The sequence below is a fragment of the Rhinatrema bivittatum genome, chromosome 4 (assembly GCF_901001135.1).
Source record: "Rhinatrema bivittatum chromosome 4, aRhiBiv1.1, whole genome shotgun sequence".
NCBI classification, from domain to species: Eukaryota; Metazoa; Chordata; class Amphibia; order Gymnophiona; family Rhinatrematidae; genus Rhinatrema; species Rhinatrema bivittatum.
This window is the reverse complement of record NC_042618.1, coordinates 467,859,232-467,886,309: the sequence shown is the minus strand read 5'-3', so window position 1 is coordinate 467,886,309 and position 27,078 is coordinate 467,859,232. Positions and strand designations below refer to the sequence as shown.

General features: G+C 45.4%; 1 protein-coding gene across 1 annotated transcript in view; it reads right to left on the bottom strand.

The window, feature by feature from the left end:
- The window catches only part of PTPRR (protein tyrosine phosphatase receptor type R), a 168,813-nt gene that overhangs the window by 52,119 nt on the left and 89,616 nt on the right, over nt 1–27,078 (bottom strand). Inside the window, exon 6 of the mRNA XM_029597182.1 lies at nt 23,224–23,486. Within this exon, the coding sequence (XP_029453042.1) occupies nt 23,224–23,486 (263 nt within the window). The remainder of the gene's footprint in view (nt 1–23,223; nt 23,487–27,078) is intronic.

Below are 27,078 nucleotides of genomic sequence, written 5' to 3'. Positions count from 1 at the left end.
CTCCGCCGATTTAAGATGGTGGAAGCAGAACCGAAACAGTTCTCCAACAGGACGTGGATCACCCGTAAACCCTTGCCACAAGTGACTGGCCGGGCTTCATCTTTCCATCCTGTTTCCCGGCCTCTTTTGGAGGATACCATATAAAGCCAATTCTTTTGCAACACTGGCTGTGTCACCGCACACGCACACACACACACCAGCCATAACTGGTAGTGCTAAGTAATTTTCAAAGGTATTTAAACTTCGGCAGGTCAGACTGAACTGAGGAAACAGTTCTGACACTAAGCTTGAAGCAATCAGTATCAGACCGGGGCAGGAATCATGATGCATCCTGTGGAGGAAAGTAGCTGACAGCACAATATTTCCAGCTTTGCCTCTTTTAATCACTGCTCACTAAAGCACTGCCAGTACATTCCTCTGCTACCCTCAGAAAGACTTGCTGCATGGCCACGGGGAACTGGCTTTTCATAATTGCAAAGCTTATTTAACCTCCCCTCTTTTCCTGAAGATTATTTCTTCAACCAAACTGGTTGTTAACACGCAAACCTTCAATTATAATGAAGCCCTGGTGCTGCAGATAAGGTGTTCCTGGCTATAGGCATCTAAAGGGCCCTGTAGGACAATGCGTTTAAAGCACACTCACTCACTGAACGCACAGTAAAAGCCTGCGTTACTGCTCAGCGCACGTTCAGTGGCATTTAACAAGCGTTAACCTGTTAGCAGTAATGTGGGTCTTTTTTTTTCCTGCATTAACGCGGATTTTTGCACTACAGTTTAAACCTGCTGATTAAAATGCAAAATTGTACCAATTGGTTCACTTTAATGTAACACGGAGCATGTTGTGGCAAAACGTCCACATCAACGCTGCCGTTCAACGCAAAACTTGAACTAAGCCTTGAGGGGTTGATCATCGATGCATTTTACGCCCTTAAATCGTGCTCTGAAAATCAGCGCGGGGTTCCTGCATGTGGACCCCGATTTCGCACGCACTTTCTACCCGCACTTGAAGCAGATGTTCCCGGGGTGGGGTTGAAACGCTGGGACACGGAAAAGATTTGTGTGCGTGCTTTCAGTTTTCAAAAGGTATTACACAAAGCCTACTCTCGCTCGGGGGGGAGGGCAGGCATAACTTTGGGCGTGGGTGTCCGTGTGTGGACCCGGCAAACCCGCAAATTTTCCAAGCCCAACTTATGTCCATGAGGCTCACTTGAAAAATGTGGGATAAAAGTCTGTGGGTGAAAAGTGGCTGCAGACATTAAGCCCTGTGCAGGGAGTTGTAAAATTACCCTCTTAGTGCCCAACGGTAAATCCCATCTGTGCTACAGCATTTGCACATGCACAGAGATTAGTGTTGCAGTTTTGTAAACTGCATGGCGGGAGCGCTGCACAGCTTATGAAACATTGTCTGTTTCAAATAATAGAAGGACTAGGGGGCATTCCATGAAGTTAGCAAGTAGCACATTTAAGACTAATCGGAGAACATTCTTTTTCACTCAATGCACAATTAAACTCTGGAATTTGTTGCCAGAGGATGTGGTTAGTGCAGTTAGTGTAGCTGTGTTATCCACAGGTACCTGGTGTTTGAAAAATACCTGGGCTTTTGTCGGGACTGAACTGCATGCATCTTCCTAGCTCGTATGTTACCGAACTTGTCCGTACGCTTTTAAGTGAGGGGCGAAAGTGAAATCACACTTGTCTTTTGTCCTCAGTTTTTGGGTGGGAGATCTGGGTTAAGAGACAGGGTGAAGTGCTGAAAAGTCTTGGGGAACTGGTAGAGTACGGACATGAGTAATTGCATAAGCAGAGTACGCATACTCTTTATATAATACCCGCCTCTGCCTGTAACTCGGGGCCATGACGTGCATACTTTGCAATTATTATGCATGTAAAATCTATGCGCCTACTTTTATGGGACGAGAAAGCAAGTTCCTGCATTACAAATACGTGAAGGTACTGAAACATAACGGCTTGTACTTTCTGGATGGAGATAGGCAGTATTTTATGAACTGTGTACCTCCCGCCACACAGTTCATAAAATACTGCAGTAATTTTACACCCACTGCCTTATTCAGACTACTGAAAATTACGCTCTAATAGTGACAAGAGTCAATTTATCCAGAGTGAGAAGTATGTTCATGTTTTTGGAAATCTTAAAATACAAATTCTATAATAATCCTTATAAATGTTGTAGTGCTGGCAGGATGTATACAGTGCTTTACAATGCTGATAAGTTATGATAACTCCCTGCCCCAAAGACCTTACAGCCTATAGTGCAGGGGTGGCCAACTCCGGTCCTCGAGAGCCACAAACAGGCCAGATTTTCGGAATATCCTCAACGAATATGCACAAGATAGATCTGCATACAGTGGAGACAGTGCATGCAGGTCTAGCTCATGCACATTCGTTGTGGTTATCCTGAAAACCTGGCCTGTTTGTGGCTCTCGAGGACCGGAGTTGGCCATCCCTGCTCTAATGGGTACCTGAGGCAAATGGGAGACGAAATAACTTGCTCAGGGTCACAGGGGGTGTTAGGGGAAGAAGCAGGAATTGAAGTTTGATTTCCGTGGTTACAAGCCTATTAATCTAACTATTGGTCCATGCCTCCTCCTAAATTCTGAACAAAATAGAAGAGTATCTGGAAGTAATCTACTCCATCTCTTTCCCTTAGCTTCACCCAGCTGGCAGGCTGCTTTGGCATATCTCAGCTCCGGGCGCACATATAAAATGATTCTATATTTCACAAGCCATTAAATCAGCCACCTTACCAAACACTAGAGTGGCTCAAGCATGTTGCAGTTTGGGGAACGCTGTGCACGCCGAGCGAGTTGAATGGTTGCTGCTCGTGACCTGTTGCGGTGTGCGGCTCGCCGTGTTTGAGGCCTACGACACCGCAGAATCGGTAAACCTGGGGGCAAGTTCAGTCCATCTCTGTCTTTCAGTCTCTGTGGTCTGCTTTTCTGTAACAGGACATGAACGTCTCTTAAAACCAGACACGCTCGGTAACCACAGGCAGGGTGAAATAATTTCCTCGTGCCACTGTATTGAGAGATAAGAACAAGTCTGTTTGGGGGAAGGAGTCTGGATACTGTACGGGCAGTAGTTGCCTAGAGACTGGGTTGCCCTCAGATTGCAGAGGGTCAGCAAACGGCCTGCATGGCACCTGTAACAAGCTAGCTGAACCTCTTTCCATGGAGGGCTGGGAATCATTTGCATGTTACTCTGTGAATTTTTTTTTTTTTCCAGTATTATTGTGCTTGCACAGAGGTAACACATTAGTCCACATTGGGTTCCGGGCCAAAATTATGGAATCCAATGCCAACAGAGTTAAGACTGGAACCCATTTTTTCAACTTAAAAAACAGCAACTCAAACCATGGCTTTTCAGACAAGCATTTGGAGAAGAAGGGAATGTAATCTAATTGGTAAAGCAAGCAGTTGGAGAAGGAATACGGATTATTTTACAAGATTTTAAAGTGTTTTTTATTGCATTTTTACTATAAAAGTTTAGGTTTCATACTGTGTAATTTTACTATATATATTAGGTTATTCTATTGACGCTGTATCTTATAAGGCATTTTAGGTTGATGTAAGTTATTTTATGTTATGTTTTAAAATGTAATATTTATTGATGTAAACCAATGTGATTGATCCATAACACCGGTATATAAAACCAAATTAATAAACGTCTGTTTGTTAGAGAAAATAATTTTTAGAGGATGGCTGGTGCAATATTCCGCTTCAATATAAAGCTGATAAATGTTTAAGAAAACTGCTCCATCTATAGGCCAAAGGGCTGAACTGCACGCTCCCGTCACACAGCTGTGAATCCCATGCAAACCTCCCTGAACTGAGAGGAGGAGGAGGTTAGGCTTGCAGTACTGACTGGATATGTCGTGCAGTTGTGCCTTAACTCATACTCCTTAATGTGCTAACTATTCCTGCTAGCCAAGGAAGAATGTCACACAAACGAAATGTAACCGGACACAAATGTTTCTGTTCTACCCTGGAGAAGCTGCGAGCCTCTCTGCTCCTTTACTAAAATCCAATTTATTAGCGTGCCCGACAGTTTCCAGAGATATTGAGGCTTAAGGAAGGCTCGGGGCAAGCCCAAACGGGGGGCCAGAGCTTTTCCTGTACTGCATGCAGCCTTTCAAACGCTTTTATATCTGACAAGAAGCGGGGAAACCTGTGAAAATGCCAAATAAAATATATGGAAATGTAATGAAAAAAGTAGTTTCAGGATGACCGCTGGCCGAGACCCCAGGACAGAACGCTGACCACTTCGCTCGACAGCTGCTTTGCCCGAGAGGGGCTCTCTCAGTCCATGATACAGCCGCATCTGTAGTTATGTATTACTTAAAAGGTTTCTATTCCACCAAAATCAATAAAGTCGTTATAGGTGGCTCAAAATAAAATAAACAAAAAAAAATAAATCTAACAATGGTATCACGGGCCTAACAAAGCAAACACAGAGAACTATATTCTGTATACATGAAGGTTAGTGGTAAGTAAAAGCCAGATCGCACTCCTGCGGTCACGGACATATTTACCTATAGTTTAAGGACGAAAGCTCTGGTTTACAAGTGTGGATTAACTGAATTCACTAAATCATTGCGTAATCTGTTCACTGCCTTAACACATTCATGCTTTTCTAGATCACCATCCTTAAATTAATCCAGCTCTCCCGCAAACTGTCAGGTAAGCATTATTTCTTTTTTTTTCCCCCCCAATTATTTGTCATTTTCAAAAGAAGAGCCTTGCAGAGAAAAAAATACAGAAAAACAGTAAAGGCTACGAAAGATAACTATTAAACAAAAAAAAATGTAAAAACCTATCTGCTCACTTTTTATAAACCCTCAACAATGTAAATGGGGGCATGTTGGGGGGGAATCACACAGAAATCAGGGACGTTAATTAAGAAGACAGCAGTAATTTTATACAAATGAAAAAAAACAAACCCAACTGAAGGAGAGATTATTTAAGAGATTTCCAATGCTACCTCAAACATCTACATCCCCAGAAGTTTGGGTAGGGTTTGAAACAATTCTGTTAGCCAAGAAAGTCCTCAGTTTTTTTGAGGTTCACAGAAGATACGGAATATCTAGCATTTTGAGGGATAATGCAAAAAAAAAAAAAAATCAGTCCCCAGATCTTTAACCTCCTGCCACATCCGAAGAAACAATCTTCTATTCTGCGTCTGCTGGCACAAATCTGAAAACAGCCCTATCTTCTGTCCCATAAACAAGAGATCCTTATGATGAAAAACGAGCCTCAGAGTAGAAAGGTAATGAAGAAGGCGGAGGAAGCCTCTGCAATCGCAGCTCTTCAGGCCACCCACGGAAAGTTGGGAATTATCCAGCGTAGATGCAGCTCCTAACAGACCTTGTTTAAAGGTGGAAGGCATGGGCAGGACTTCTAGTAAGTGCTTCTTCAATAATTCCCATGGGCCAACAGCTGGTAGAGAGGGAAAGCTGAGGCCCGGGTTTGCGGTGAATCATCTTGGAGTCCCTGCACGGCAGCAACTTTAAAGTGAGAAAAGCCACTGTAACTCCTCGCCTGTCCCCGTCTCACTCGCCAAGTTAGGGTTCCCAGTCACGACCCAAACGGTTCCCAAAAGAAGTCGCCACATTTGCTTCTTTTACAACTTGCAGCTTTCTGGAACAGCGGATAGGGCCACGCCATGGGGGGCAGAGTCCAAGCAGGGGGCAGGAGTCGTCAAGGAAAGCGAGGAGGGCAAAGGTCCTCCACCGTCCACGTGCTCCCCCCCCCCCCCCCCATCGCACCCGACACTACATTACCCAGGAGCACCTGGGGGTCACCTGCAGCAGCCATCAGCCTGACCCCAGCGTTCTGGGCGGGACTCTACGGGAGCCGGCACTGAGGCCTCCCTGCACTCTCCTCGGGATCGCAGACCGCCAGATGGTGGCCTGACCCGAAGGATCTCCACCACCAGGAGCAGATAATGTCATCCCCCCCCCCCCCCTTCCCACCATTAAGGAGGGGGAAAAACAGCAAGGTAACATGAAACAGGGAGGCCGGGGAAGCAGCTCAAACCTCCATTGCCATTTTGGCTTCCCCAGGTCAGCACCATTTCTAAACGAGATGTAGGCACCCAGGGAGCAGCTTGCTGCCGGCTTATCAGATGATCCAGCAAGCGAGGCAGGCGGGTAATTCTTCTCAGATATCATCGTTAGCAGCTGACTTTGCTAAGTCAGCCCTACATGTATATAATCTGCATATAATTTGCAGCCCTACATGTATATAATCTCTTCCTCTTACACCTTTCTCTCTTCCCCCCCTACTTAAACTCATACCCTCTCCTTCCTTTGCCCCCTCCATTATTCTCCCTTGACTCTTTTATAAATTGTAATATTACAACTACTCCACATAATATTATCACTATATATCTATTTATATTTTATAAATTGTTTTTTTAGTTAATGCATTTAACCGTTTTAATGTAAAGTTTTCTCAGTTGTTTTCTTACTGTTTTATGTAAAACGCAATTGCGGATTTTGTTCTATGTACACCGACGTGATATCTCTGATGAGCGGCGGTATATAAAAACCAATAAATAAATAAATAAATAAGTTTCTTCCTCTGGCTTTGGACAGGGCTTTCTTCCCTTTGATTCTGGGTGGAGACGTGGCTTTCACCTCTGACCCTCACGTCCAGTATGAACGCTGGTACAGAAGCAGCCTGCCTTCAATAGGTAATCAATGACAATAGTAATAGCACAACCCGAGACCCAATGCACACGTTGGACCGTGGAGAACCTGCTATGCTGTTGGTACAGAGAGTTAGGAAATCTTGGGGCATCCCCGTTTCCCCCTATACTTTTAATTGTTTCATTCCCACCCTGCTAAGAATGAGAATGGGGCTGCAAGACCAAAGCAAACCCCCATGGATCTTCTTCTGAAAAACAAGGTACCGTGGGGCTGAAATTAATCTTCCGCAGAGCACCTGCGTTCTGGAGCTTTCCCTGTTTAAACTTGTGTAAGCGGCGTTAATGTGAGCCCGGGTTCTGGTGGAACATGAACCAAGGCTGGCGCGTGTCCACCATGAGGGCTCCAATGAATCCATCAGCGGCCTGCAGGGCTGGCAAAGGCCGAGCAATGACACAGTCATGGAAATATCGCACAGAACAGCAGAGGAAGGAACAGGGCATGTCTGCAGAAATGGCACCCCCATGCCAAAAGCCTCGCGAATGAGGGAGCGACTCTCTGCGAGCTGAACAAAGTAAAGAAACCGAGCCAGACAGGAAAGCTCGACTGGGCGGAACGGATTCAGATGTGATCTGGAGGCCAGGGAGCTTAGAGTCCAATGCAGTCACACAGGAGAGCTCCGAGGGCCCGCACTAACGCTGGGGGGTGGGGGATGGATGGAGCCACATTTACTGCCCAGCCACCCTTTTCCCGGGTCCTGACGCGGCTAGCCTGTGGTATGACTGGGCGCAGCACAGTGGCGTGCGCCATGCCCTGGCCTCTGAGCGTGTTATAGCAGAGCGTAATAATTACATCAGCTCCGGGTGCAATTTCTGACATTTACATCAGTTTCAACAGGTGAGTAAGCATGAGGTGTGCATACTGTTAGTAAGCCCAGGAACTGAGCTTGTAGCTGTATTTTCCTACCCATTCTATATTTGTTAATAAAAACAGATTAATAATGACACATTTAAAAATCTGTCCGCAAAAAAACAAATATAATTGTTCACAAATACATTTTTTATTTGTGAACCTTCAAACCTTCTGTGAAAAATCTCACTGTGGTGGAACTTTAGGCCAGAGACACCAAAATTTCAGGTCCCAGGCTGACCAAATAGCTTCAGTGTTCTTCATGGTATATTTATTTTATAACATCCTGCAGAAGCATATTATCAAGTGTAAGAACAGGGGCATAGTACCACATGTTCTGTAAAATAAATTCGGGAATAAGTCTTAGTTTAGAAGAAGTACATATGATGATGACGACTCTTTTTTTCAATGTTCTTGTACATTGCTTTTTAAAAAGCCAGAGAGACATGTCCCCGCTCAACCAGATGTCAGCCACTGATTAATTTGTCTTAACCTCGGCCAGAAAGGAAGAACATGCGATGGGTGGAGCGTTAAAGACAGCACAATCAACTTCCGACCCACCAGGGTTTCCTGTCACCTTGGGAACGGCACTGATTGGCACCGGAGTTTCCTGTACACAATGCTAAAACCAGCGGTAACTGGAGAAAAACCAGAATAAGCTGACGATAAGAAACCTGGGAGGGCCGTGAAAAATAAAGCCAGCGTGCACCAATACTGCTGTAATATATGAAAAAAAAATTTGAATGCACCAGAGACTACTTAGAGTTAACTCTTTTCTTTCCTTCTTACATTTACAGTGGTTTTTTTTTTTAGTTTGGCACACAGAAGCAGGCACACGACGTGGGATTACCGGCAAGTTCTGTTAAAATCTGTCAGTTCTCACAATTAAACCCATCCAATGAGCTTCAGTTTAATCCCCAATAGATGTGTGGCAGTGGGGGCAATGAAGAGGTCACAAAACACCTGCCAAAGTGTCCTTATGTAGTAACAAATACAGGTGGCCAGCGGTGACCCATCTTGGTGGCCGGTCCCGTGCACAGCTGCATAGGAAACCCCAGTCTGAGTTTTGGCTTGGGATGTTGCAGTTTGCACAGGTTAGGGGATGTGGAGGAGGCTGGGTACAGTGGTGCTTCTGTACCTCCCTGGTACTGCGGTACAAGTCCTAAGCTCGCTGTAGATCCCCCCTCCCTTGCGGCAAAAAAAAATTACAACATATGAAGCAGAGCGACCAGCTGAATGTGTCAGGTGCTCAATGAGCCCGCCAAACCCAGTGTTCACTAGGGACATGCACGAAAAGATTTTCATTTTAGTTCATTTTTCAGGGGTTTGTTTGTTTGTTTGTTTTTTTGTTTCGTTAAATTTTACTGAACCGAAAATAAAATCCCCAAAACACGCCTCCAAAAGAACCACCAAAACAGGCCTCCCTCCAAGGCTTTCTAACCCCCCACCTCCCAGCACAAAGAAAGCCAGCCAGGGCCCGGACTTCTCCACCTGGGACCTCGCTGGGCCCCTCCGACCACCACCCCCCCCCCCCCTTGCCCGCTTCCATGAGGGAAGGAACGATGCCCGCTTCACGCCCGCCCTGCCTCGTGGCGTTTAAAAAATAGCGTCGGCTACGCTGGGGATGGTGCTGAAGCGGTGTCACTTTGCCGCCTGCCTCGGGTGCAGCCGCCGCCGTTATATTACACGGCGGTACGGCCCAGCAGTGTGGGAAGAGGCTGGGAGCCTGGCACAGTACGGGGTTCACTTAAGGTACGAGCTGGGTGGAACGGATCATAGAGGAAAAAGTGCAGTTAACTGCGGGGGGGAATGGGGGAGCCTGGTGCTGGGGGGAGGAAGGGGAGGGGCACTACACCTTCAGCGATTTAGGGGTCCTCTTTAGGAAGGGGAATGGTGGGGATATGGACTGTTTGGGTTGACCGGGTTCATGGGGGGGCTGGTGCCATCGCCCTGCGTGGACTTTTTTTCTATTTTTTTGAAACTTTGGGCTGTGTTCCTGACCTCTGTTTTATTTTTTTCCCTCCTTTTTGGGGAGGTTTTAAGTGCCAGCGCATTAGGGCTGGAAACAAACTCCATCTCTGAGCCGGCGTTAATGTGCTTAATGCCCTCCTTTGCATGGGATTTCCGATGCGAGGGGGTGCTAAGCATCACTCCTGTTTTGGAGCGCACATTTCCTGTGCGCAAAAGCTCCTTCCTGCATCGGTAGTGAGCCTTGCGCACAGAAAACGTGCTTTGAAGTGCGGCTTTCTGCGTCGGCCTGCGAGTTAGCCAAATAAGTTCAGCAGCTGACTTGTCCCTGCCTTGGGACACCCTGTGGATTCCCGTTACTGGTTCAGCTAATTTTCAGCTGGATAATGACTTATCTGGCTGAAGTTAGCTGGACAAGTACTGGAAAATTTGGAAGTTATCTGGCTAAATGCCTTGGAATATTGGCCTTATATCTCTGGTGGCTTTTTGAAAGATAAAAAATCAAAGTTTTGCTGAAAAATAGGAACTTTAAAAAAAAAAAATGAAATTGCATAGACTAGAAGAAAAGATGTGTGCAGCTGCAGTTACTGCAGCTGTTGTAAAAATTACTGACACACACTGCACTCAGGTTCCTGTATTACGTGATCAGCATGGAGACAGGAATCCCCTCGGTTTCCAGGAACAGAAAGTGAGTGAGAGAGAGAGGGGGGGCTGGCATCCTTTCCCCAGGTCGCAGGACCGGAGAATGAAAGTGCATGCAAGTTCAGGGATCTTCTCCCCAGGTCCCCCGGAACAGAAAGGGAGAAGGAAGGAGCGGGGCCAGGAATTCCCCTAGGACAAAGAAAAGAAATAAAGTCAGAGAGAGAGAGAGAGAGAGATTGTGTGTGGAGCCGGAGATCCTCTCCCCAGATCCTGGGAGCAAAGTGAAAGACAGTGCAAGGCTGGGGATTTTCTCCCCAGGCTCTGGGAGCAGACAGAAAGAGAGGTGCTGGGGGAATTTGTTTATTTTATCTATTCCCAGCAACTCCTGGTCTGCCCATTGCCTGCATACCTGTTCTAGGCAGATTACAAAGCATACACATAATAAACAATCAAGCAATATAAACAAAATTAAAACAGCAAAATAATACCTCATAGCAATTACCTACCTACACAGTCATAAAAAAAAAATCACTTCTGCAAATTTTAATAGGTCTTCACTTGCAAATTAAATAAAGTTAACATTAGCTGTAATTTAAAATTTGTCCACCTGGGGTCAATGTGTTCAGCTCTCATCAGACCTAAACTGAACTAAGATGCTTAAAGTTAATTAACTCCTTGCAGATATTTTTTGGATCCAAATTAAAGGGAAGTTTACTTAGCTAGCCCATGTGTTTGCCCCATGCAGTTCACAAATGAACCAGAAAAATAATATTGTTTTAAATTTAAGATCAAAATGGCTGAATCTGTCTATCTCACTAATTTCTCCTGGGTCTTCAGACAATCTACTGTGGAAAATGTATTTCCCCGGGCCTTCAGACACAGTTAATACTAGTGAAATCACAGTGCACAAATCCCACCTATCTAACACAACTAGGGTTACCAACTGGCTCCAGATTTTCAGGACAGATTGATCCAGTCCTGCTTTTATTTACCTGCATGCAGGTGCTTATAGTCTTGGCTTTTCTTAGGGAATGCAATAGGGAAATCAGAATAAGTCCCAGCATGCAATGGGGTAAAATCAGGAATGAATCAATCTGACCTGAAAATCTGGAGCCAGTTAGCAAACCTAAACCAAAATAGCAAATAAACTGGAGTCACTCACGAAATCTTCTCAGGAAGGAAACCTCAGGTCTAAGGTCCCCATCCAGGTCTGTATTTGGAATAGTCCTGATCCTACACTGGCTCTCTTGTGAATGTATCGATGCAACGTCGGATAACCTATAGGCCTGGATTTATGCACAGGCCTACTAGGCTTATACCTAGGATGGCAATATTTTGGATCAGTAATGTTTCTACCGTCCTCCTTCCCTGCAGGTTGCCAGTTCTTGCCTGGATGCCTGAACCCTTCCCTCCTGCCAGCCCCCTTCCCCGGGACCTCAGGGGATCAACTCCAGTGGCAATACTATCAGACTTCAGTGAGCAGGGGGATTAAGTCAAGTCTATGCTCTCACAGGCCCTGCCATCCCCTGCAGGAAACCTAGAAGGGGTGGGGTCCACTGCAGGGCCTGTGAACACAAGGCTGACTTGGTCTCCACGTTCACGGCCGCCTCATGATACTTTTACTGGAGCAGAGCCCCTGAGATTAGGGGTAGGGGGGGGGGGGAGAAAGGTAGCGGAAGGGTTCAGAGGTCCGCGGGGCAGGGGGCCATGGTGGCACGGGCATCGACAGCGCCTACAGGTGATGTTAGCTGAAATCCATCAGTGATAACGTGCAAATATAATGAGATGGAATTTCACAAGCTGAATCTTCAAGTCCTTGTACGATCCTGGTTTAGCTTCCACTTAGTTGCCTCCTATTTCTGGCGTGCTTCCATGGGCAAGGATGATGGCGGGGTGTAGGAATAAAACCATAGAATTAAACCTTAATAAGCAGCCAATAAACTTCATTGCTCTTGAGGCAGGGGGCTGTGACCTCTGCCTCTCCGTGCTCCCACGAACAGCCAAGAAGAGCCACCGTGCAATAAATGACAAGTTTTTAACACGAATGCAGTGCCTGCTGTCAGCTGCTAAATTTAATTACTGGCAGAAAACGTTCCAACCACCAGAGAATGATTTTACCTGAATTTTATAAAGTTTCGTAACTTTTCTGAGCTTTAAGTAACTGGGAAAATGCGCATACATAAATTAATATTATTACTTACATCAAAGAAGTACAAAAGGCTGTAAAGTAGTAGCAAAGCTAAAGCAGAGTTTCCAGTCTGGGCTAGTGCATTTGTTTGAGATCAATGGGTAAAACGTGACGAATGGGGTCCACTTTTGGTTTGGTTCATTGTTTCTGAAATCAAAGGATGGTGCCTGGGAAATGCCTGAATTTTTGTTTCATTCTTTTTTGGATACATTATAGCTCGGGATCTTCGTTTTCAGTTTTTATTTTATTGTGCCTGGGAATTTCAATGTTGGAACAAAAAAAATATCAGTGGAAAACTGACTCTTCCACTGCTTTTGCAAATGTGTGTTATAACAAACTTAGGGGGTCATTTTCTAACGTTTATCGAGTGTGATAAGCCGCTATTGCAGGCGAAAAGTCCCTTTTTTTGCGTGCGGTAGCATGCGGGGGCGGAGTCGGGGCAGCGAGGAGGCGGACTCAGCGGTGTCTTCGGTGGCGATAAGGTTAGCCACGTTATCGTCGCCAGAAGCGCGCCCAATAGCACCACCTCTCACGGTGGTGCCAGTGGGTGCGAAAGCCGGCACCGAAAACACCACGGTGGTGCGATGGCTGCTGGCTTTCGCAGGCCCGCTCCCCCCGTTTTCGCTGGATTCACCATTCTGTGATAGAATGATGAATCCAGGCCTCAGTTTTCCGCTGATTTCTTTTTGTTTTAATATTGAAATTCCCAGCAAAATAAAATTAAAAACTGAAAATGAAGGTCACTAATTACAGCCTACGAGGGCAAGAAAAATGCATTTTTTTCTCATCAAGCCAGACAGGAATGGGGGGAGGGGAGGGGGGGGGATAAGAAAGGAGGAGGACCAATGAAGGTGAAGCTTTTTTTTTCAACCAGTCTAACACAGCATGACTTCCCCATTTTTAACTCCTTCAGTTTAACCTGAAACTGAAAGAAAACTTAACTTTGAGCACCCACTATTTGTTCAGTCATTTTTCTGTTTCAGACAGAGTGGTTCTGAAGCTTTTCAGAGTGACAGAAATGGTTTATAAACACATTTAGAAAAGAAGGAGAAAGCAAGGTGGGTTATTGCTCTTTGCAAGTGTCACTGTGTCATAGGAAACAGTAATCTCTATTGACTGTTACAGGATTGCATTATCAAAAGGGATAAGAGTGCTGAAGAGTGACACAGGGAGGTCGATATTTAGCCATGGAGCGGCTAGTTAAGGGGGTCATTTTTTAAAGCTAGCGCACGCGAAAAGGGGCGGAATCGGGGGCGGCGTCTGCCCCGGAAGAGGAGGAGTCAGGGCGGACGCTGCGAAGACAGCATGGATGGCGAAAAGGTAAGGAGCCATTTCACGCCCAATACCACCACCTTTGATGGCGCTACTGGGTGTGAAAGCCGGTAGTGATCGCACCGCAGAAGTGCGATCGCTGCCGGCTTTCGCAGGCCTGCCCCCCTGCACTGCGTGATTCATGACGCCGCGGTGTTTTAGAAAATATAGGCCTAAGTTAGCCGGATATAGCTATCTGGCTAACTTAAGGGGGATATTCAGTGGCGCACCTATTTTAAGGTTAGCTGGATAAGTATAAAGAGCCAACTTTAGGACAGCCATACTGTGCGACCAGCGTTAGCCTCATAAGTTATGCGGCTACCTCTGGCCTGCCCGGAAACGCCTCCCGCCTGCCTCTGGAATGCCTCCAATTTATGCGACTACATGCTAGCCGCCTAAATCGTTTCAGTTTTCTGTCTAAATGGCTTTTTGAATATCGACCTCGGAGTATGTGCAACGCACAGCAGAGAGGGATAAGGGATCTTCGCTGTGCTGCGTTGATTCTGTCCGGTAGGCATGGCAGCCTTTGCTCTCCGTCTTTCTGTGTCTGGAAACAGGGCACTCGGTGTGTGAGTCTTCCCCAAATTATAAGTCTACATATAGTCAGCAGATAGCAGCGTGTGTGTGCTTTGTTTCTAAAAAAAAAAAAAAAAAAAAGTGCCTGTGTCTCTAGCCCGCTCTCATTGCGTGTCCAGACTGGTACTAGATGCACGTTGTAACACTAAACTCCCCTAGCCACTAGGACGTCCGTTTCAAATTCTACCACCCCACTGGCATCAAAGGGTAGACATGGAAACAATGGGAGAGGAAGAGGGCCTAGGGCCTGCACGAGCAGCACCCACGATCACAGCACCAGAACCAGGAGTCCCTCCAGCAAGAGAGATTTTTTTTTTTTTTTTTAGGAGGAAGAAACCAGCTATAGGGGCAGAGTCCAGCGATAGGCTGGAACAGCAGCTGTCTGCTGCCATCTCTACTGCTTCTAAGGTGCAGAGAGAAACAAAAGCAGCGTTGGTGGAAGGTGGGATCAGCAGTGTTGGGGTCACTAGCAGCCAAAACCGGCCCAGTGCTTCCCCCCCCTTATTTCCTCCTGAGCAGTGCCTGCAGGAGATTCTTAGAGAAAGCGATTCAGATGGATCATGTGAGGGAGTTTCAGACTCCCAGGATACTAAACATCTAACACCTGAGGAGGGTTTGGGGAACCTGGTTACTGGTGCGCTATCCAGTAAGCAGCTACAGGAGGCCCAAGGTACCCCTCAGAGAGCGGACGGCATGAGAGACGCCTCTGGCTTTTTACCTTCCGCTCTCTACCCTCAGCCCCAGCAGCATCAGTAAAGGATCCGGGGGGGTTATCCTGCGAGGCATCAGAGGTGTAGAACCCACTTTATCCTAGAACAGCAGCATTTGAAAGAATGCGTTCACTGTTGCAAAGCCCATTAGTAAAGGAAGAGTGCTGGGCCATTTTTCACAGTGGTTTGCAGCACCGTTTGCCAAAACAACACCTTTCAGCGCTGATTTCAGGGAAGGTAGATGATGCTAGTCTGGAGACACCCCCCCCCCCCCCCCCCCCGGTCTTACAATCAAAGCGGCAGCAACAGAAAAGGGGAAGTCTGTCTTTCAAGCCAGTCCCAGGGCCTCCTGCCCCAGTGAGATGGCATCCCCATGCCCATGGCAGTGGTAAACCTCCGGGGAGCCCACAGGGGATTGTGGGCATATCAAGCAGTCCGGGGAACCCACAGGAGATTGTAGGAATATCAATCAGTCCGGGGAACCCACAGGGGATTGTGGGAGTATCAACCAGTCCGGGGAGCCCACAGGGGATTGTGGGAGTATCAAGCGGTCCGGGGAGCCCACAGGGGATTGTGGGAATATCAACCAGTCCGGGGAGCCCATAGGGGATTGTGGGAGTAACAACCAGTCCGGGGAGCCCACAGGGGATTGTGGGAGTATCAACCAGTCTGGGGAGCCCACAGGGGATTGTGGGAGTATCAACCAGTCCGGGGAGCCCACAAGGGATTGTGGGAGTATCAACCAGTCCGGGGAGCCCACAGGGGATTGTGGGAGTATCAAGCGGTCCGGGGAGCCCACAGGGGATTGTGGGAATATCAACCGGTCCGGGGAGCCCATAGGGGATTGTGGGAGTAACAACCAGTCCGGGGAGCCCACAGGGGATTGTGGGAGTATCAACCAGTCTGGGGAGCCCACAAGGGATTGTGGGAGTATCAAGCGGTCCGGGGAGCCCACAGGGGATTGTGGGAATATCAACCAGTCCGGGGAGCCCACAGGGGATTGTGGGAATATCAACCAGTCCGGGGAGCCCATAGGGGATTGTGGGAGTAACAACCAGTCCGGGGAGCCCACAGGGGATTGTGGGAGTATCAACCAGTCCGGGGAGCCCACAGGGGGTGGAAGAAAGGCTGGAGGCTTTTTAAAAATGGCTGCCATGTTTTGTTTTGTTTTTTGTTTACACGGCAGCAGTACCTAATGAAATGAAAAAAAAAAAGAGTGATATTTTGTCTTTATTTTTTTTTTCCAAGGACAAAATAGGAAAGGTTGTTGACATTTCCTATTTCATTTCAAAAGACAGCACATGCCTATTATGTACATAAGTCCATTTTGAAAATCTGAGTTAAGCCTGCAGTCTTTAGCCCTATGTGCACGGCTAGATAGTACCCTCCCTACTGCTACTGACCAAAAAGTTCAATTGTTTTATACAAAATGTCTTGTTGGTATAATAAATTTTCATCCTAGGACAAGTCAAAATTGTACTTGTCTCTTATTTATAAAACATATTCTACGAGAGGCAGGATGCTGAGCTTTGTGGTCTGTGGTCTGGCCCAGCATGGCATTTCTTTACGTTCTTATGGGTCCAGGTAGTTAAACACTGTGAGGTTTTGTTCGTTTTTACTAGAAGACATTTTGCCACTGTTGTTCCAGCCTTAAATGTATTGGGCAGACCAGATGGACCTTGTGGTCCCCACTGTCTGTCATATTCTTTGTTTCTTTCTTTGTAATGACTTCTGAAAGGAATACTTAGTGCTAATGCCACAAACCTCAATAGTATCCTTGACTGCCAAGGACTATAACTTAAGATGTCTGCAGAACTGAGGCACACACAGTAGGAGCAAGAAAAATAGACAGGTCTGGACAGAATTTTCGGCAAAATTATTGTACTTGTCTCTTATTAAAAAAAAATCCTACAGATTGGTCAGCAATAATTTCTTCCTTATCGTACAGGATCCACCGTGTGTCCCAAATGGTTATTTTTGTTATTGTAGAAACTCATTTTGATCTGCCCCCAAAAAACGTAGCCTCACTAAGTTCCATCCGTGTTTTCCAAAATGCTTTCCCTTTGATCTCTTGATGGTCAAAGTCTTGACATCTTTAGTTGTCTTTGAAGGTCGATCAGACATGTTGTGGCAGGCATCTCCAGTCATATTTTTGCAGTATCTTTGTTTGCTTGATTTCCGATGAATGAAATCTGCCCATGGCCTTGAGATGTACCCGTGCCATTGGCTTGATGACTAGTGAGGCATGCTATCAGCATGAACGGGTAACCAAAAAGATTAAAGCTTGACCCCCCCATCGGCAAAATATGGCACAGCAGAGTTAGTTACTTCATCCAACGCCTACAAGAATGACAGTGCATGGTGCATCTGTAAACCTGTGAGTTTTTCAGGATAAGAATAGAAAAAAAAAAAAACACAGCAAGATCACACAGCACTGTGCGTAACAATTGTGATTTTATTTTGCTGTTTCTTAGCAGAAACCTAAGGACCGATATCAGATGTCAAGTCCTCTCTCTCTCTTAAAACTGTCCTTAACCCGACAGCTTCTTTGGGTACATGTAGGCTTGCAATTAATCTAATTCACTTTTGCAGATTTTTTTTCTTTTTTAAGTGTCTTTCTTTGTATTTGATTCGCCTCCGATTTACTGCCCTTTTTTATTAAAATTGCCTTTACCCTATGCACACTATGATCTCTCTAGATGAAATGCTGCTCCTACAGTGCCACATCCCAACCGCAGTTCTAGAAAAATACAATAGCTGTACAAGGGTCTGTGAAAAGTCCTCCCTCTGGTTACCTTTCCCAGGAACCCGGGCTGGTTTCTATCCCATTGGCTTTTTTGTTATACTATGGCATTCAGTTATGATGCAAACGAATGGGGGAGCTTTGCTTTCGATTAACATAAGGATCATTTGTGTCTGTGTCTTTGCTGTTGGCTCTGTCACATAAAAGTCATTGCACTGATTGGCTCGGGAGAATGGTCACAACATTATAGAGCCTTCCAAAACGAGACGGTGATGCTCAGTCCAGTTCCAGAGGCCAAAACAGAGTCATGTACGCTGTGGCTCCTGTCAGATTCCCCTGAATTCTGCTGCACACCTCGTCACTGATTTGTGACAGCAACTGCACTGCCGCCTACACATATTAAACAATAACCACATAATTTAATCATAAAGCGAATTATGAAAAACTCTCTCACAGATATAATATATGATTCAACCCATCAAACCCAGGCTAATGAAATAAAAGTGTGAGCACTACCAGCAGAAAATGCTCGGGCACTGGTTGGTTCACAGTTCATTCACCTGCTCATTTTTCCATGAATTACCGGTAAATGGAATATGTCTGCTCAAATGAACCAGATGTTCAGCTTGCAGGTTTCAGCATGTAACTCTGGTCACTGTAAGTTACTGGATGAATGGGGGGACTGTACATGGAGCCGCACTGCATGTTGGGAAGCTCCCATGGACACTCTCTCTTATGTTCCGAACGAACGTGCTGAAAGCAGAGGGGTTTTTGGGGGGTTTTTCAGCCAGACCAACTGTTTGAAACATTTGCACACTGCTTGCCTGCCAGCAAAACAAATCAGTAATTAATAACCATGAGAGATCCACATTGCTGGAGAAGAGGGACAAAACGAGCTCAGGGTGCCAAAACATTAAATGTCAAGAACAATGCAATGCCCTGCCATACACCAGCCCAAATGGTGCAGTGAAAATGACAATTGTCCACCACATAACTTAGCGAGGTGGAGATTAAGCATCCTGCAGTGTCAGGTAATGTAACTTTCTCCCAGAGCTGAAGGCCTGCACGATCAATAAATCAGTGACAGAGATTCCATTCCAAACGCCTCTTTCACTGCAGACCTCCTGAGTCTTTTCGTGTCTAAGAATGGGTAAAACCCTCTAGACCTCTCTGGCACTTTGAGGTCCAAGGTCAAAGGCCTTGTCTGGATAACTTTTTGAGTTACCCAGACAAAAAAAAAAAACCAAAAACCAAGCAGTGAGAATTTCTCCCCCACAGCTCTCCATCTTAACTGTGTCCGGGTAACTTTATATCAAGACAAAATTTAGCTGGATAAAAAGAAGCAATAGCGGGGCACTGCTGGAGTGTGGCTAAACGTGAGCGCTCGCTGACATCCACCACAGCTGGGTAAGTCTGGTCGGAAAAAAAATCCTGTCCTAAGATTAGCCAAGTTGTGTTCTGCTGAACATCTGGGGAAAATGACCTCGCTGGCGCACTGGGTATCAGCCTCAGTGATACTTTTGTAATCACTCTTATTTTCAACGTATGAATGACTCCTGAACGGATTATTGAAAAGAAAAACACTTTATCCACTTTCAGGGCAGATCTCCACCTCTCAGTGTTTTCTTGCATGTGTCTAAGTCAGCTTAGGCAGATGGCTCCACTTCTGTCTAGATGAGGCTGCTCCTTTTTAAATGATCAGGATCAATAAAAGTAGAGATAACAGCAGGTCCCAGACATAAAAAAAAAATCCACAGCCTGCTTAGACTTGTCCAACATCTGTCTGTGCACCTGGGTCAGTCCCCAGAATAAAGCACTCCTCCTCCAACAGAGAACTGAGGCACTTCACATCAACTCTGATCTTGGCTGGAGTTTCAGTCCTGTGGTCCTCCTAAGGCAGCCTTTATTGTCCCAGAGTCACAAAGTGCACTAGCCCTGGCTGACTGATCATCATGCCTAAAATCTCATCCCCTTCATATTCAGTTGCTATTCAGCTGAGCATGTTAGCTGGATAAACCTATTCAGCTACCAGGTAGCTGAATAGCACTATTTGCACTATTACCACAATAATTGCATTTTCCTACCTGTGTTTTCCTACCTGCAACCATAGGAGAGAGAAAGAGAGAGAGGCTATCTACAAGGCCCTTCTAGTAGTTAGCTATTTATGCTACTATAGGAGGCCCACCTAGTAACTCGAGGTGAGGTTTAGGTAGTAGTGTAGGGGTTAGGGGCCACTTTTACATGCAGAGTGAGACGTACGAACAAAACAGTGCCCTCTTGTCAAGATTTGATGTCTTTCGGAGTGAGGAAACTCATACAATGTTCTCTCAACCTAGCTTGATGGACTCCATCATGTTAGGTTGAGAGAACATTATACAAATCTCATCTCGCTTTCACCCTTCCCCAGCCTAAAAATGCCCAAAATGGAATTTGTGAAAATTCCCTCCCCTTTTAAAAATTAGCATCGCACCATGCGTTATGGTGCTTTTTGCATGCATTAAGGCGTTTTTCGCATGCGAAACACCATAACATGAGTTGGAAAAGTAGCTCCACCCTGCCCCTCACTTAACTTTTTAGCTGGACAAAAAGTTATCCAGATAAGTGGTGGCTGCTAAATGTATCCAAATTTTGGAATGGCACTTCTTAGCCAAATAAACCTGAACTTATCTGGCTAAGTAGCGCTGAATATTAGCCTCTTGTTCTTTTTTCAGCTGGCCTTCTAGTCCTGAAGATCTATCCAATCCCCAACGCCTCCCTCCCCTCCATACACAAACCACAGGACTCCAACAACCTTGTGTACACCATGAGACCTAGACCTCTCCATGTGCTCACAAAGGCCTGTCCAGGACAGGAGGAACTATGCAATTACCTCCAGCAAGACCAGAGCAGAGATGGAAGGAAACAACGCTGTGGTGCTCATGGAGAAATCAGCATGATCTACAAATCCAGCAGGTGGTGCTATACCCTAAGGCACCATCATCCTTACAAGGAAACTGGTGGAGGGAAACAAACACATCCTTGTAAAGCACAGGACATGAGATTTATATCGTGCAGGTTTTAAGGCAGGACCTTTAATATATCCCAAAGTAGGAAAGTGCTAGTTTAAGTGTTTGGCCTGGAGATGGACTAATCCAGATGTTGACATCTGTGAATTAGTTCCCAGGCTGTGATCAACATCCCTACCCCTCCACCCATAAAAAATGCAGTGATCGTGATCCACTGTCTGCAAAGGCTGGAACTTAGAGAGCCACCCCGGGCTCCCGCCTAAGATTCTGCTGTTTCCAAGGCTCAGCCCATAGCACCTCCAATAACTGTGCAAAAGCAAGGGATTCGATAAGTGAAGAGGCAGATTTTATTTCTGGAGCTTGCAGGGAATGGTCAGGCATATGCTGTGTTTTGTAAGAATGACTTCCTTAACCACCTCTCCCGTTCCACCCCAGGCCCCCGTCTCTATATTTTATTTGCTCTAGATATTCCTTAAAATGATCTCCACTGCTTTTACCTCCATCCTCTGGCCCCTTTCTCACTTCCCCACCCATTTCTAGCTCATTTTCTGTTGCTTCCTCTCTCTCACTCCCAGCGCATAAGGAACTGCTCCGCGGTGCAAATCGGACATAGTCTTTTGTTGTGTGGATTGGGTTTCCGGCGATTCGCCTCTGTTGGATCATTTTGGAATCGCAAATACCTGGAACCCCTGCACTGAGAGAGGTATTTGGATTTTAACTTTAAAAATTATGACAATCTTTAAATGATTCTGTAACTGTTTACTTATTTGTCTGTAAACAAGATGTCCATTGACATTTCCCACTGCAATACTGTAATGCGTAACTGAGAATGACAGGTCAGTATTATACCATACCAGAGGTGGCCAACTCCAGTCCTCGAGAGCCACACGCCCACCAGGTTTACAGGATTACCCACAGTGAATATGCATGGGATGAATTTGCCTGCGCTGCCTCCGCTGTATGCAAATCTAGCTCATACATATGCATTATAGATCTCCTGATCACCAGGTCTGTTTGTGGTACTCCAAGATCGGACATGGCCACTCCCCATACTATACAAAGAAATATAGCTGGACATAATCAGATAGAAAGGGTTATAAGGTACTAGTGGGAAAGCAATTTTCAAATCGCTTTGTAATTGCAAATCTCTGTGGGTAATTCCACTGAGAGCACTTTCTAGTGAATTTTCAAAGAGAAATCAGCCAGGTAGCTTTGCTTTGAAAAGTACCCAGGTTGTGCCTGGAAATCCACTTGCGTCAGTAGCTGAGTAAAATTGTCGCTGCACTCAGAGATGACTGCTCAAACATTCAACTTGAATAATGAAGAATCCTGGTGAGCTGTTCATGAGAAAGAAGTTAGGGACGGGAAATCTTCTTACCTCCACTCTCGGCCTGGTTAGTTAGCTAGGCACACTGCAACCAACTAGCACTGAAAATTCAAATCAAGCTGCTTAAAATTTGGTTAAGCCTCATAGATCTGACTGTAATATTCTGGAATTAATCTGAACCCGAGCAGGGGGTGTAGAAAAGAAGGGTGAAGAAGTGAGGGGAGGCTGGACCTGGATTTTGGTTTAGCTACTGAAATGCATTTTGCCTATCTGTTTGGAATGGTGTAGAACTGAAACAGGGAGATGATGAAGCTGACTTGCATAGAGCAGCGGTCCTGCTGCATTAAGATCCTGGGGAGAGATGGCAAAGTAGAACAGAAGAGATGGGTGGTACCGTGTAATTGGGAGGAGGTAGCAGGGGGGACAGGACGGCTTGGCTACATCCCCCCCAGCTAATGACAAAAAGGTGGTGGGAAGAGGTAAGGAAAGGTGATGACCAGAGCCTCAGCAGTGTAGGCAGGGCCAATTAGTCCTTATTTGCTGATTTTTACTAAGTTATCATGTGAGCACTGATAATTAGTGCTAGCCAGCAATGTTTCTTCTCCTCTTCGACCAAACCCCACCCTCTGGAATGCCTACAATTTGAGTGGCTAAATACAGAGGCTGAGTGAAACTAGGTGATTATGTTCACCTACAGAGCAGGGAAACATTTTCAGTGTAAGGGATCCTGGCTGCTTTCTCCATAGTTAGCTGACTAGATCCCTCTGAAAATCTACCCCTTATCAAACGGATGCCAGCTTGGTTCTGTTAACTGTTTTTCTGGAACTCAAAAACTATGGAGAACCAAAAAAAAGATTTCAAATCCAAACTACAGTAAATGAAACTCAGTTAATAGTCTTTGGTATCCCAGAGTTAGTTTAATTAATAATAATGAAAAAAAAAAACAAACAAACCCACTTTCTTGGTGGAAATGTGAAAGTTTTAAGGTTGCATCACATTGACCAACTGTGGTGCAGCAGCAAAGAAATGCACACCCAAGCAACGGGGACCCAGCGTTGCAGGCCAGTCCCTATTGTTGCATTCCAGGTGCACCTTGGTCGGCAATTTTCAAATTCCTGCCCCATCCCCCCTTTTAAATACTCCAGAGTGGCGTGGTGTCAGAAGACAGGGAGCATCCTACCTTTCCTGAAGACCCACGGGTTTCATCTTGAAAGGAGAAGGGCTGGCAGGAACAGGAGGCTTAGCATCAGCGGTGCTCCTGCCCGGGGGACCCACGATGATGTTTACAGCTTTGGAGGCTGGCTCGGGCTGGACCATGCTGCCGGCCCGCTTCGCCCCGCACTGTGTCGCCTGTACCGGGAGAGGCGACAGGTGGATCTGCTGGTTTTTCTCTTTATCCTCGCCCTGCGAGAACTGAATCTTTTCTTTTAATCTGTAAAGGACCTGCGGAGACAGAACGTTAAGGCACATCAGCGCTTTCCCCACCTACAAGGCAGAGCAAAGGGAAAAAAAAAAATAAAAATCCAGTTTGTACACGACATTCACAATTCGTGGTGGGCGTTCTCACAAAAGGTTTCATTCTTTTTTTTTTTTTGATTCAAAAAAAAAAATATAACAGCAATCAATGTAGTTGGTTTGGTTCTCAGCTCTCAAAAGATTCCCATCGGTGCGAGAGAATGGTAGCTTGCTAGAGAAACGGACGAGAGAGCCAAAAAAAAAATTATTAAGACAAAAAAATAGGAGTGGAAAGGTGTACCGCCTGCTGGAAATGCTAAAGTACTTTCTTTGTTTTTATCTCAAATATCTGACAATGCCACGCTTGGATCCACTTGAAAAATCCACTGAATGACTGGAAAAAGTGTCAGTCTTTGCCTGCAGTGGGTAAAGATGAATAGATCAGCTCTGAGGCAGCCCCTATCCCAGCTCAGGCATTCCTGCCCGCCACCAGAGGTTCTAATTTTTTAACACACTGCTTAAACCAAAGCCCTCAGCATCCAAACATTTTTCTTTTTTTTTTTACATTTATTGCAAAGAGGCGCACGCGAAAGCATTTTTAACTCCCTGGAAACGAAGGATAGAAACAGCAACGTCACTAACGAGTCTGGAAAGTGCTTTATGGGATTCCTTTGGAGGGGAAGGGTGTTTCTCGCCTCTCTCTGTGTATAGATAGTGTGTGGGCCGCATGGCCTCGTGATCCTGGAGGCTGACCGTTGCGCAGATATGTGCTCAGTGGGTATAGGATACGGAGAAGTCACGCAAAGACCCAAGATTACCCGTCAAGTAGGCAGTGTGGACCACTGCTGCTTACCCTTAACAGAAGGCAGTTGCCCCTACCCTTTATTAAAAAATAAAAAGTTTAAAAAATCCAAACTTGCTGGGCAGACTGGTTGGACCATTTTGGTATTTATCTGCCATCGTTCACTAGGGAAGTAATTTTCAAAAGGATATGCACGTGTAAATGTAACTACTATTGTAGCAATTTTCAAAAGCCCACTTACACGAGTAAATTGTTTACATGTGTAAAACCCATTTTTAAGCGTGCAAATGCTTTTTAAAATCAGACTCTTAGTTACTATGGTTTCACCTCCATTTCCGCAAAACATGCAAAAAAAACCCCAAAAAAACCACCCTGCTTCTTGTGAACAATTTTTAATTTTGTGTGTTTTATTTTATTTTATTTTGTTTATAAATTTAAGAACATAAGAATTGCCATACTAGGTGAGAACAAGAGTCCATGAAGCCCAGAATCTTGTTTCCAACAAAGGCCAATCCAGGTCAGAAGTACTTGGCAGGATCCCACATAGCAGAGAGATCCCATGCTACTAATGCCCAGAGATAAGTAGTGGCTTTCCCCAAGTCTACCTGGTTAATAACCGTTTATGGACTTTTCCTCCTTGCCCAAACCTTTTTTAAACCCAGCTATGCTGTCTTTACTACATCCTCCAGCAAATAGTTTGAGTTTAATTGTGTGTTGAGTAAAAAATATTTTCTCCAATTTGTTTTAAATGTGCTACTTACTAACTTCATGGAGTATCCCCAAATCTTTGTATTTTTTTGAAAGAGTAAACAACCAATTCACATTTAGCCTTTCTATTGCACTCGTGATTTTATAGATCTTTATTATACCTGCCTCAGCTGTCACTTCTCCAAGCTGAACAGACCTGCAGGCCCTAATGATAAAGGCGGAATTGGACATTGTTGCTGTTACAGAGACATGGTTCACTGAGTCTCATGACTGGGATGCAGCCAACCTGGGCTATAACTTGTTAAGGAAGGACAGAGAGGGCAGAAAAGAGGGAGGAGTGGCTCTTTATGTCAAAAACAATATCCAAGCAACTGAATTGCAAGGGACAAGGGGTAAAGAAGCAGCATTATGGACCATCCTAAAAAGAGAAGATGGTGCTTCCATTTTTCTGGTGTGCTCTACAGGCCTCCAACCCAAATGGATGAACTGGAAAGAGATCTGATGGAGGTCATCCAAAAGTTGGGAAAGAAGGGAGAAGTGTTGCTCATTGGAAATCTTCCAGATGTGGATTGGAGCATCCCTTCTGCGGAATCTACAAGAAGTAGAAAGAAAGTGGATGCTCAAACAAATGGTAATGGAACCTGCAAGGGAAGGTTTGATCCGTGATCTAGTGCTTCCTAATGGGGATAATGTCTCTGATGTTTGGGTAGGGGCTCACCTGAGCAGTAGTGATCAGACAGTATGGTTCGATATCACAAATAGGATACAGCGAAGTCACACAAAGACCCAAGTTTTTAATTTCAAAAATACAGACTTTGTCGAAATGGGGACGTACCTGGAGGCAGAACTAGAAGACTGGAAGAAAATGTGAGAGATGGAACAGTGGGCCAAATTAAAAGGAGCAATTACAAAGGAAACAAATCTATATGTTAGAAAAAGAAACAAAAGTAAGAGGAAAAGAAACCAATCTGGTTCTCAAAGGAGCTGGCTGAAAAAATTAAGGCAAAAGGAACAGTGTTCAAGAAGTATAAAGGATCCCAAAAAAAAGAACACAAGGAAGAATATCTGTCAAAACTGAGGGAGACAAAAAAAGAAATAAGGAAAGCAAAAAGTCAGGTGGAAGAAAGAATTGGTAAAGAGAGATGACAAAACATTTTTCAGATATATCAGAGAAAGGAGAGAGGCCCGAAGTGGTATAGTGAAACTGAAAGTGATGAGGAGCATTGTGTGGCGAGAGATGAAGAAATGGTAGAAATATTCAACAAATACTTCAGTTCTGTGTTCACTATAGAAGACCCTGGAGAAGGACCATTGTTGGTTGACAAGACCATAGATGAAACTCCGTTTACAGAAGAGAATGTATGGGAAGAGCTAGGAAAACTGAAAGTGGACAAAGCCATGAGGCGGGATGAGTTTCATCCCAGGATACTGAGGGAGCTCAGAGATGTGCTGGTGAGTCCACTGAGTGACCTGTTCACTAGATCCCTGGAAACAGCAGTGGTGCCGAGTGATTGGAGAAGAGCAGTGGTGGTCCCGCTTCACAAGAGTGGGAGCAGAGAGGAAGCAGGAAAGTACAGGCCGGTTAGCCTCACCTCGGTGGTGGGAAAGGTAATGGAGACTCTGCTGAAGGAAAGGATAGTGAACTATCTACAGTCAGGAGGATTGCTGGACCAGAGGCAGCAGGGATTCACCAGGGGAAGGTCCTGTCAGACAAATTTGATCGATTTTTTTTGATTGGGTGAATAAAAGAATTGGATCGAGGAAGAGCGCTTGATGAGATCTATTTGGATTTCAGCAAAGCTTTTGATATGGTCCCGCATAGGTGGCTTGTGAATAAAATAAGAAGCTTGGGAGTAAGCGCCAAGGTGGTGGCGTGCATTACAAACTGGCTGACAGATAGAGGACAGTGTGTAATGATAAATGGAATCTTCTCTGAAGAGAGAGCGTGGTGTTAAGTGGAGCGCCACAAGGATCGGTGTTGGGGCTGGTTCTGTTCAGTATCTTTGTAAGTGACATTGCAGAAGGGATAGAAGGTGAAGTTTGTCTATTTAAGGATGATACTAAGATCTG